Genomic DNA, 13053 nt, shown 5'->3' with positions numbered 1-13053 from the left:
CATTTACACAGCCTTTTTCTTAGTAATTCCCACTTTTAGTTTCCTTTATGGTTCCAGCTACTTTTATACCTAAACTGTTGTATTTCCAGCCTGCTTTGTAGCCATCTGGCCTCCTCCCACTCAGAAATATTTGGCAAAGTATAAGGCAAACCTTTGTCCCCATCTGTGTTCCCATCTCCAGTCTTCCAGAGTATAATCAATCATCTTAATCACCTTGCTCTGAAAAGTCTTCATCAAAGGAATTTGCATTTTCTTTTCTTTTTAAAGACCAAACTCCTTATCTCATTTATTTCACATATTTCATATATATATATATATATATGTATATATATATATATATATAGAGAGAGAGAGAGAGAGAGAGAGAGAGAGTCTATTGCTGGTTAACAATATTTCCACAAATTTATAAATTTCAGGTTTATGCAAACCCTGCATTGATCAAGTCTATAATACTATTTTGCCAACAGCATTTGCTTACCTCATGTCTCTGTGTCACACTTGGTAATGCTTGTAATAATTCAAACCCTTCCATTATTATTATATCTGTTACGGTGATCTGTGATCATCTTTGATGTTACTATTGGAACTATTTTGGGAGCCACAAGCCACACCTGTACTGAATTTAATTGATAAATGTTACATGTGCTCTGACTGCTCCACTGACTGGCCGTTCCCACGTCTCTCTCACTCCCTATCCCCTGAGCAACAGTACTGAAATTAGGCCAATTAATAACCTCACAATGGTCTCTAAGTGTTCAAGTGAAAAGAAGAGTCACAGATCTCTCACTTTAAATCAAAAACAAAAAAATGATCAAGCTTAATGAGAAAGGCAGGTTTAAAGCTGAGATATGCTGAAAGCTAGGGCTCTTGTGTCAAAGGTAGCCAAGTTCTTAATTCGAAGGAAAAGTTCTTGAAGGAAATTAAAAATCTATTCTGGTGAACACATGAATGAGAAGAAAGTGAAACAATCTTATTGCTGATGTGGAGAAAGTTTTAGTGGTCTCGAGAGAAGATCAAACCACTCACACCATTTCCTTAAGTCAATGCCTAATTCAGAGCAAGTCCCCTAACTCTCCTCAATTCTGTGAAGGCTGAGAGAGGTGAGAAAGCTGCAGAAGAAAAGTTTGATAATAGAAGTTGGTTCATGAGGGTGAAGGAAAGAAGTCATCACATCAAACTGCAGGGTGAAGCTACAAGTGCTGATGTGGAAGCTGCAGCAGGTTATCCAAAAGACCCAGCTAAGATCATTAATGAAAGTGGCTACACTAAACTAACAGATATTCAATATAGAAAAATTCAATATATATTGGAAGAAGATGCCATCAAGGGCTTTCAGAGCTAGGGAGGAGAAGTCAGTGCCTGACTTCAAAGTTTCAAAGGACAAGCTGACTCTCTTGTTGGGAGCTAATGTAACTTGTGATAAAGTTGAAGCTAATGCTTATTTACCATTCTGAAAATCCTAGGACCTTAAGAATTACATTAAATCTACTCTTCCTGTGCTCTGTTAGTGGAACAAGAAAGCCCTGATGACAGCACATCTGTTGACAACATGGTTTACAGAATGTCTTAAGCCCACTGTTGAGATCCACTGCTTAGGAAAAAGATCCCTTTCAAAACATCACTGCTCATTGGCAATGCACACAGTCACCTAAGGGCTCTGATGGAGATGTACAAGACTAATCTTATTTTGTGCCTGCTAACACAACATCCATTCTGCAGTACAAGCCGCTATGCTATGTCACTTCAGTTGTGTCCAACTCTGTGCGACCCCATAGACGGCAGCCCACCAGGCTCCCCGGTCCCTGGGATTCTCCAGGCAAGAACACTGGAGTGGGTTGCCATTTCCTTCTCCAATGCATGAAAGTGAAAAGTGAAAGTGAAGTCACTCAGTCGTGTCTGACTCTTAGTGACCCCATGGACTGCAGCCTATCAGGCTCCTCCATCCACGGGATTTTCCAGGCAAGGGTACTGGAGTGGGATCAAGGACTAATTTTGACTTTCAAGTTTTATTACCTAAGAAATACAGTTCATTAAGCTATGTGTACCATAGATAGTGATTCTGTTGGTAGATCTGGACAAAGTAAATTGAAAATCTTCTGGAAAGACTCACCATTCTAGATGCCATTAGGAATATTTCTGATTTTTGGGAAGAGATCAAAATATCAACATTCACGGGAGTTTTTCAAGAATTTAATGACAGCTCTCATGGATGACTTTGAGGGGTTCAAGACTTGAGTGGAGGAAATAACTGCAGATGTGGTAAAAATAACAAGAGAACTAGAATTACAAGAAGAGCCTGGGACTTCCCTGGTGGCACAGTGGATAAGAACCCATCTGGCAATGCAGGGGACACTGGTTTAATCCCTGGTCTGGAAAGATTCCACGTGCTGTAGAGCAACTAAGCCCATGAGCAACAACTACTGACCCAGTGTTCTAGAACCCACAAGCCACAACCACTGAGCCTGTGCGTTTCAGAGGCAGCCAGCCACAGCAAATGAGCCCCTGCGCGCTAGCTACTGAGGCCTGTGCTCCACAACGAGAGAAGCCCTGTACACTACAACCAAGAGTAGCCCCTGATCACCTCAACTAGAGAAAGCCAGCCCGGCAATGAAGATCCAGCACAACCAAAAGTTAAAAAAAAATAAGAATAATAAATAATTAATTAATTAGAAGAAAGAAGTGGAGCCTGAAGATGTGACTGAATTCCTGCAATCTGATAAAACCTGAATGGATGAGAATTTGCTTCCTATGGATGAGCAAAGAAAGTAATTTCTCGAGGTGAAATCTACTCCTGGTGAAGATGTTATGAAGGCTGTTGAAATAACAAGGATTTGGAATATTACATAAGCTTAGTGGATAAAACAGTAGAAGAGTTTGAGAGGGCTGACTGTAATTTGGAAAGGTCTACTGTGGGTAAAAGCTGGCTTAAAGCTCAATATTCAAAAAACTAAGACCATGGCATCCAGTACGATCACTTCATGGGAAATAGATGGGGAAACAACGGAAACCATGACAGACTTTATTTTCTCCAGCTTCAAAATCACTGCAGAGGGTGACTGCAGCCATGAAATTTAAAAACACTTGCTCCTTGGAAGAAAAGCTATAACAAACCTAGAGAGCATATTAAAAAGCAGAGATACTACTTTGCCAACAAAGGTCTGTATAGTCAAAGTTACGGTTTTTCCAGTAGTCATGCATGGATGTGAGAGTTGGACCATAAAGAAGGCTGAGCACCGAAGATTTGATGCTTTTGAACTGTGGTGTTGGAGAAGACTCTTGAGAGTCCCTTGGACTGCAAGGAGATCAAACCAGTCAATCCTAAAGGAAATCAGTACTGAATTGGAAGGACTGATGCTGAGGCTGAAACTCCAATACTTGGGTCACCTGATGTGAAGAACTGACTCATTGGAAAAGACCCTGATGCTGGGAAAGATTGAAGGCAGGAGGAGAAGGGGATGACAGAGGATGAGATGGTTGGGTGGCATTTCCGACTCGATGGACATGAGTCCGAGCAAGCTCCGGAAGTTGATTACGGACAAGGAAACTTGATATGCTGTGGTCCATGGGGTTGAAAACAGTCAGACATGACTGAGTGACTGAACCAACTTACTGACTATGGGTAAAATGCTATCAAACAGCATTGCATATTACAAAGAAATCACTTATGAAAGGAAGACTCAGTGGATGTGGCAAATTTCATTGCTGCCTTATTTTAAGAAATTACATTTGAATCAGTTCTAATGAGGTGGATGAAACTGGAGCCTATTATACAGAGTGAAGTAAGCCAGAAAGAAAAACACCAATACAGTATACTAACACATATATATGGAATTTAGAAAGATGGTAACGATAACCCTGTATGTGAGACAGCAAGAGAGACACAGATGTAAAGAACAGTCTTTTGGACTCTGTGGGAGAGGGCGAAGGTGAGATGATATGGGAGAATGGCATTGAAACATGTAAATTAGTATATGTGAAACAAATTGCCAGTCCAGGTTCGATGCATGATACAGGGTGCTTGGGGCTGGTGCACTGGGATGACTCAGAGGGATGGGATGGGGAGGGAGGTGGGAGGGAGGTTTCAGGATGGGGAACACATGTACACCCATGGCAGATTCAAGTCAACGTATAGCAAAACCAACACAATATTGTAAAGTAAAATAAATAAATCAATTTTTAAAAAAGATAATTCTACTCTTAAAAAAAAAAGAAATTACCACAGTCACCCCAACCTTTAGCAGCAACCATCAACACTGAGGCAGGGCCTTCCACCAGCAGAAAGATTACAACTTGCTGATGATGGTTAGCATTTTTTTAGCAATAAAATATTTTTAACTGTATGTACATTGTGTTTTTAAACTTACTACTATTGAACACTCCATGCTGCTAAGTCACTTCAGTCATGTCTGACTCTGTGCAACCCCATAGATGGCAGCCCACCAGGCTCCCCCGTCCCTGGGATTCTCCAGGCAAGAACATTGGAGTGGGTTGCCATTTCCTTCTCCAATGCAGGAAAGTGAAAAGTGAAAGTGAAGTCGCTCAGTCGTGTCCTACTCTTAGCGACCCCATGGACTGCAGCCCATCAGGCTCCTCTGTCCATGGGATTTTCCAGGCAAGAGTACTGGAGTGGGGTGCCATTGCCTTCTCCGGAACACTCCATAGACTACAGTATAGTGTAAATATAACTTTTATATACACTGGGAAACCAACAAAATTCTGTGACTCTCTTTATTGCAATATTCACTTTCTTCCTGTGGTCTGGAACTTAACCCACAGTATCCGGAGGTATGATTGTAACACAATTTGTCAGTGTAACCCAGGGCAAAGACGGGGCAAATCCTCCCCTTAAAACAAAAAACCCTCAACTCTAACTTTTATGAAGTAGAGTTAAATGTGGGTTTCCCAGGTGGTTCTAGTGGTAAAGAACCCAACTGTCAATGCAGGAGACATAAGAGACACGAGTTCAGTCCCTGGGTTGGGAAGATCCCCTGGAGGAAGGCACAGCAACCCAGTATTCTTGCCAGGAGAATCCCATGGACAGAGGAGTCTGGTGGGCTAATGGGGTCACAGAGTCAAACACGACTGAAACGACTTAGCATGCATTTAGTATGTATTTTGAGTCAAATGTATGCGGATAGGAAAAATAGGACTTTTTGTGTTAATAAAATACTTACATTTGAAGGGAAATGAATCCTTGTTATGATGAGGTAGGTTTCACTTTGAACTTTCAAAGAGAGAGCAAGCCATGAATCAGAGTGGGAGCCCTCTCCTTCTTTTCTGTTGGCCAAAGCTCACCTCTATACATACACTGCCTCCCTTAGCCAGTCATCTCAGAGACCAAAACTCACCCTTTTTGATGTTCAATCAGAGGTTAGCCCAAAGAGGAAGGCCATCACACAGGACACAGAACAAAAGAAAGTACCAAATGATGCAGGACTTCGTTATCTTTCTAGGGTGTGTTGGGCTTAACCTCGGCAAAAGGTATAGAAGCAGGAATATGAAAGTCAATCAGAATTAGTTTCAGCTGTGTGAAACAGGAAATTATAATGACTTGGGACTTTCCTGGGTGTCCAGTGGTTAAAACTCTGTGCTTCCAATGCAAGGGGCGTGGATTCAATCCCTGGTCAGGGAACTAAAATCCCACATGCTAGGTAGCATGGCAAAAAAAAAAAACAAAAAAAAAACAAAAAAAAAAAACAGAATGACTTGAAGAAGAAAAAAGATTCTCTCTCTGTGTATCATGATTAAGAAGGCTGGAGGCAGCCAGAGCAAGACTGGCAAGTAATTCGCGGGTGTCGGGAAGCGGGCTCCTGCTCTGTGCCATTCTGCCACACGCAATCTCCATTACAAAGTAACATCACTGTCAAGGTGGTGCTGGCGTACGGTCACTGCATCTGTCTTCCAATCAATGGGAAGGGAAAAGGGGAGAAGAAAGCCACCTGCTTCTCCATTTAAGGCCACGCTGTGGAGGCTGCACATACACATACCTGCTGACATCCATTGACCAAAAGAGAATCATTTAGCTACACCTAGTTGCAAGAGAGGCTGGGAAATGTAGTCTTTGTTCTGGGAACTTAGTGTCCAGATAAAATCAGGCACTTAAAAAGGGGAGAAATGTCTATCGGTGGACAACAAGCAGCCTCTTGTACAGGTCCAGTGACCTGCTTGCCCCTTTAAGAGAGGGCTCACTGCCCAAGCTCTTGGGAGTGCCAACAGCAGACAGCCCTCAGCTCCACTCAGCCACGGAGCATGCCTGACCCCAGGGCCTGCCCATGTTCACTGACTGCTTGAGGTGGGTGCATGGAGGCTGGCTTTCTAGCCCAGTGGGGGACAACTCCAACAGGCCATTTTTGCTCCAGAGCCCCCCAAAGGTTGGCTGAGGTTGCTCCTGGGGAAGTTTGAAGTTCAATTTCTCCTTTGTCCCAATCTGGCTCCAGCTCTTTCATAGCTGTTGTCTCAAGGACACTGCCTAATAAGTTTCCTGTGCCATAAACTCTCCTTCCCAGGGAATTCAACCTGCCATGATGGGGAAAGAGGACTTCCAGAGAAAAGACTATAGGAAGTAAAGAAAAAGAGTCAGGAATTAGGGATGTACATGAAGCTGTTAGCCAGAGTTCTCCAGAGAAACAGAACCTGCAGGATGTGTGTGTGTGTGAATAGAAAGAGGTTTACCATAAGGAACTGACTTCCCCAATTTCAGAGACTCTGAGACCCAATCTCAGGCAGGCCAAGTCCACGCATAAAATGAACCATCAGAGACACCCTCTCAAGGCCCAGGAAGTTCCCTCTGGATCCTCCAAGGATTTCCCTCCACCCCCAATACACACATGCACACCTGTGCTCACACCCACACATGTACACAGGCCCAGGGGGTGGACTTTTGCACCTACAGTGGTGTAAGCCAGCAAGCTGCCTGATTTCAGCATCCCCTCCCAGGCCCTGTAAAGCAAAAGACTTTACAGAATTCTTGGGTAAAGAATCATTCCAGGCATTGAATAGTAACTTCAGGAAAGGTGAGAGAAATCAGGATCCAAAAAACACAAAGGAAAGTGTCTCTCCACGCAGGGCAGAGATGGCAGCAGCAGTTTAGGGGCTCACAAGGCCCTGGGCCATGTTTGTGCAAACAGTAGCCAAGCCAGGGAAGCTCATTCTTCCTTACTTTTCAAGTCCCAGTGAAACAGAAAAGAAGAAGCCATCCCTGGGGGTTCAGCAGGAATGGGCTGAGCTGTTGCCCACACAACCTCCCGGCTCAAGACTGGTCTAAGTCCATCCATTCTTCAATGATTTTTACCCTTATTTGTTGTCATCAACTCCTTTTTTTTTTTTCTGTATCGATCTAAATATATATTACAATTGCTTTTGTCTTTTCTGTTCGATTACTGGCAGCCCAACTAGGAAAGTTTAATATGTACCTAAGAGGGTCAAGGTTGGCTTTCCTTCTCATGTGCACTCAAAAAAGTCAATATCAAGATCTCATTAGAATGTTCTCATAACTTTTCTATCCAAAATATACATAGACAACACACATTCTATAAATGTATACTATGTCATAAAACATAAAAGAATATATATAATATAGTCTATAATAGTGGGGTATTTAGAAAATATCAATTACTGGTTCTCAAAATCCTTGTTAGAATATATCCAAGCTACAACAAAAGAAACTTGGAAGACTCAGGACGTGGTTTAGAGCTGGGTGGCTTGTACTGATCATTAAAAAAAAAAAGCTCAGTCCCCCTGGGAAACTAAGACCCAGAGAAATAACATGGTTTGTCCCCAAACAGCAAGTCAGTTGTGGAGTTGGGTTTTGAACACAAGTCTTGACCCCTACGGCACATCACAAACATGTTTTCTTGGCTTCTTAACTTCATACAGTAAGCCTGTCATTTTCAGAAAAACAGTCTCACATGCAAGTGGGACTTTCCATTGTTTGCTAATGGATTGGCAAATGATACTAAATTCTCAGCCCAACTTTTCTTCTTATTATATCCACAATGGGGTCGTCAGTGTCTTGCCAGGCACAGAGAAAGAAGGGATTCTGCTCATGAATCTGGATTCCTTGGAGTTAGCTAAACTGCCCCAAACTTCAAAGATCTGCGATACCTGACATTTTATTGCATTATATAATAGTCATCCGTTCCCTACCCCTCACCTCCATCAAAAGTGCAATCATGTACATAAAGAATGACCTTTTTAAAAAAGAAGTTGAGCATTCTCCCTTGAAACAAATAGAGCTATGCTTCTGGTGTTGCAAACCAATATAGGCCATCACAGCCCCTCCCTCCAGGAAAATTAATAATCCATGTGGGTTTTCAGGAATTGCTAGAAGGATGACAACTACCCTTTCTAGATTTCCCGGAAGAATCCTGATTTCTTTCTGACAAATAAGTTCATTAAGCATGTAATGAAATTTGCTTTGATTTTTAGACCTTTGTAAATGTTTCATGTCCATCAAAACATTCATCAGAAAAAAAAAAATAATAACCCTGTGTTGGACCTTGCATCCTGATAGTGTGTTTGGAAATGTGGGGGCTGTAACGCAGTGGGAAGAACAAACCAGAAGACAACAGCCTCCAGGCAGAGCATCTCTGCCTAGGCTGGGTGACCGGCTCCTCCCACCTGCCCAGTCCCCAGGTCACTGACAGCAGGCAGCAAACACTGACCCTCTGCTCCCAAACACAGGCGTGGGCAGCACCCTAATTTCTCCCTACAAAGCAAATTTCATCTTGCCTTTTGCAGAAGATGCATTTGACTCATCTTTCCCTCTGAGGGTTACATGATGACTGGCTACAGGCTGTAAATTCAACTGAGTCATGAGTGCAGAATTGCCAGTTGTGCCCATTCAATCATACTTAACACTCAGAAGTTCTATGAAACCCCAAACACACAAAAACTACTTGAAAGCAGGGTCCAGATCAGATCAGCCGTGGAGGGCGTCTCCCCCACTGCTGTTCCCTCTGCCATTTCCCCTGAAACCCGACCAGCTCCTCTAGTTGCATCTCCCTTTTTTCCAACTGAAAAATATAGATTAAAATTTTTTCTTTTGGTTTCTAAATACTGTTCTTTTTCTATTATTGAAGTATAGTTGATTTACGATAATTGTATTAGTATCACATGCATGGGCTTCCCTGGTGGCTCAGCAGTCAAGAACCCACCTGCCAGTGCAGATGACATGGGTTTGATCCCTGGGTTGCGAAGATCCCCTGGAGAAGAAAATGGCAACCCACTCCAGTATTCTTGCCTAGACAATTCCATGGAGGAGCCTGGAGGTTGCAAAGAGTCATTCACCACTGAGTGACTAAACAACAAAAACAATCAGGTGTATAGCAAAGTTATTCAGCTTTTTCTTTTTCTTTTTTGCAGACTATATTCCATTAGCTTTCCACGTGGTGCTAGTGGTAAAGAACCCATCTGCCAATGCAGGAGACATAAGAGACATCGGTTCAATCCCTGCGTCAGGAAGATCCCCTGGAAGAGGGCATGGCATCCCACTCCAGTATTCTTGCCTAGAGGATCCCATGGACAGAGGAGCCTGGTGGGCTACAGTCCATGGGGTCGCACAGAGTCAGACACAACTGGAGAGACTTAGCATGCAAGCATACGTTATTACATGATGTTGGGTATAATCCCTGTGCTATACAGTAAATCCTTCTTGCTTATCTGTTTATGTCTAGCAGTTTCACTCTTTCCACCTTTCTGTCATCCCCTCTGCACCCCTCCACCTTCAGTCCAGTCAGATTTGCGTGTAAATGGTGAGCAGCACAATCTCTCTCCTCCCCGAAGCTGCTGTCAGTTTCTTGCTGCAGGAATCAATCTCATCAACAGCCCCGAGCCAGAGTGTCCTGTGCTCCCCACCCTTTCTTCCTGTCACCTTCCCATTCATTTCCTGTGAGCTCTGACCCTTTCTTGGGAACATTAATTAACCATGATGCTTTTTAATCAGAATTCTAGGAAAGTGGATATCCGTATGACTCACTCCAGTTTAAAGCAGTATTTACTATATTTAATTGAGCAGATGAGGGTTTTGTTTTTTTTTTACTAGACATTCACTGTATGGATTTACAACCATCTGTGTGAAACCATTCTGGGAAAGAAAAATAAAAAATCAGCACCACTGGTTATAATGAGGCTTTGCCATATCACTAAAACTCTGAGTGAAAACATATGGGATGGTTATCTTTAAATGATCTCATAAATGTCTTTACTTAGGAATACAACAGATTTCTTTTATAATGCTTGGTTTAAAAATAAAACACCACCCTTGGAAATTATAGCCTACCACTCTTGGCTTGACAAGAAAAGGCTTTTACAACTTATATTGTTAGAAATTTTAAAGGAATCTACAATTGATACAATCATGAGCTTGTTAAATAAGCTATGTAAATTTATGTGGACCAGGGTCTAAATGAATTCAGGCCTAAATAAATCAAACCCTAGCTAGACCATGATTTAATTAAAAATTGACAATATGACTCATGGCACTTAAGTTTACTGATGTTTATGCCAAAAGAGGCATCATGGCTATGACAGAGAGAAATGTAGGAGGGCTGACAGACTCTTCAAGGTTAAAACAGAAGTGTCAAGATGAACATGGCATTGTAGGAGTTTCTGTAACTGTTCAAATAAATGTCTTCAGAACACTTTGACAGCAAGTAAATTCACACGGTAGTCATAAAAATTCATAGACGTACATCTTTATCTTCAGCTTTTATCCCTCTCCTCTAGGGTTTGGGGGTTTTAGGTTTCTCTTTACCTTCTTATGAATGTATGTCTATATAGATATAGATGTCTACATATTTTATATAGAGATCTTATGACTATATTTTATATATCTTTTCAAACTTTTGTTCTTGTTTTCACTTCTAATACATGTCTTTTATACAGTATTTTCTCCTTTTTGTCTATTTTCTGGAATATACCCTCTGTGACTGGCATCCCTATTTGTGTTTGAGATGCTTGTGTAAGTTTGGTGACGAGCTTCCTTTCTGGAACATATGCAGATCACCTTTCACTTGGGGAGGCCCCTCTTCAGCCTGTCATCTCCCTCAAGGCCCAGAGACCACAGCCAGGGTCCCCTAGGCACAAGGCAGGTTTCAGGGGAGGGCAGGTGCAGCAGGAATGTGTCTGAACCAAAACCAGAACGAATAAGCAGACACGTATGTGTGTGCTTATGGAATACCAGAGCACTATTTGAAACCCAAATTCTCCTAGAACCTGAGGGCACACAGCCTTGGCAATCAGTGATCAGTATCTGACTCCCAGCCCCCAAATGGAGCAGGTGGAAAGGAGGCTGTAGCCCCACATCTGTTTCCACCCTGGCTATCTCCTCCTGTCTCAGCGCAGCCCATGGGCCCATCCACAGCTGGCTCCTCCCTGGGGTTCCCTCTGAGCAGTACCATTGTGCAACGGATTCTCCACCAACTTCTCCAAGGTAAGCCTTTCCATCCTATTTGTGTCTTAAGGAGAGTCTTTAATGGCTTCAGGCAAAGGAGTCGGTAATTTAGGAGTTTCAGGACTCTGGCATGGTGGGAAAGGGGTTTCTCCCTTAAGACAAAAGGCCTGTTGGTGTCCTCCACACCATCCAGGGGTCTTTTGGACCTGTGCTCCCCACCTCCCTACAGCAGGGCCCTCTCTTCCTCTGCAGCCAGCTGGTCTGAGAGCTGCAGGGCTGCAGGAGGCTGGGAAATACTAGGACTCTCAGGGGAGGGCAAGAGGCTGGACTCGCCCACACCCTGAGCTTACTCAGGAGATCGGAGAGGGAGCTGGTGACCTTCCTTTCATTCTTCAAGACAAGCTTGGTCCTTTCTCCTCGGATTCTTGAACGACTTTTGGGAGAGTCAAATGGAGAGAAACACAAGATTTAGGACCACGTTTAAGATTCTGCAGACTTTTCCTCAAGAACAGCCAAAGCCCAGGGCCTAGAAGCCCCCTCCCTGCCAGTGGTGATCAACCAGGGAGGCGAAGCGGGGGAGAAAGGACACAGTTCATAGTGACAGAGGCACGAGCTGTGAGTAGAGCTGAGCTGATGAACCTGATTTGGGGAGACCGGCAGCCCTTGTATTCCTCCCTCTTTTCCTTCCAATCCTCCCATAGCAGTTGGCAACCTGAGAGCTGAGCTGGGCCCGTGCATTAGCCTACGGCGCCACCTAGCCACCCCAGAGGGTACTCGAGAAACACTGTGCCAGGAGGTTTTAGGGGTTTTTTTTGTTGTTGTTATTTCCATACCCAGAAAAGGGGGTTTCCATTTCATTCATGGAGTTCTGGGAAATGGAATTTGTATAAAACCTTTCTTGCACACGATGGAAAACATTTATTAGCGTCTAATGAGAGAATGTGGCCTAAAAGCAATTGTAATAAAAACTTAGAGGGTAAGAGTTCAGTGCTCTACACTTGCATTTTGCCCTAGTAACAGCTGTGACTGCAGTTTTTGCTTCAAGAAGTTGATTCTGCCTCATGTTATTGAATCTACCTTACATTACAGACTTTATTCAAATGACAAAGAGCTACTGTTTCTCCTATTTTCTTTTCTTTTTCTTTTCTCCTCCAGGTCAGATTTAGCTCTGGGGGAGGCCTGGGAATCCTGAAGGGAATGGAGGCTCATGAGAGACTGATTCTATGGGGACACTTGGGACAATATCAGTCAAGGGTGTGGCAAATTTATGCCATTGCTGTACCCCCTGCCACCTTTTCAGTCAGATGAGGCTGTCCCAGCTCCCACAGACCCAGCTCCAGGAGGAAATTCGGGAGCTTATCAAGAGAGCAGGTGCATCCTCACCATAGATGCCATGGTCCTGCCGGCGAAGCTGGAGCTGGCCTTCCCATCTGAGATGGATAAAGCTCTGAGGCCAACAGACCCAAGGTTGCCTCTAAAGCTTCTGAAAAAAAAAAAAAAAAGATGTCTTAATGACTGCATTGGAAATAGGCAGTCTTTGCCTAAAGGCTCAGGAGACCTTGGAGACTGTAAACATAATCTCTGGAGCCAAATGCCTGGATTCCACATGTACTTCTCTGTTATCTAAGCCCTGCCTCAGTTTTCTAGATTATGAGTATAAT

The 13053-nt window shown here is 43.2% G+C and overlaps 1 protein-coding gene across 4 annotated transcripts in view; it reads right to left on the bottom strand.

Moving 5' to 3' along the window:
- Positions 1–13053, bottom strand: part of LOC138421781 (uncharacterized) — a 211368-nt gene that overhangs the window by 161797 nt on the left and 36518 nt on the right. The window contains exons 3-4 of one of the 4 annotated variants that reach the window (XM_069556143.1): positions 12776–12875; positions 9342–11825 (exon numbers count right to left, since the gene is read on the bottom strand). The exons of the other annotated variants lie outside the window; for them this stretch is intronic. Coding sequence (XP_069412244.1) covers positions 11546–11825; positions 12776–12875 — 380 coding nt within the window. The 3' untranslated portion in view covers positions 9342–11545. Of the gene's footprint in view, positions 1–9341; positions 11826–12775; positions 12876–13053 lie in introns of those variants that run through there. 4 annotated transcript variants of the gene reach the window in all.

The sequence above is a fragment of the Ovis canadensis genome, chromosome 16 (assembly GCF_042477335.2).
Source record: "Ovis canadensis isolate MfBH-ARS-UI-01 breed Bighorn chromosome 16, ARS-UI_OviCan_v2, whole genome shotgun sequence".
In the NCBI taxonomy this organism is placed as follows: Eukaryota; Metazoa; Chordata; class Mammalia; order Artiodactyla; family Bovidae; genus Ovis; species Ovis canadensis.
This window is presented reverse-complemented; position numbering and strand designations above follow the sequence as displayed.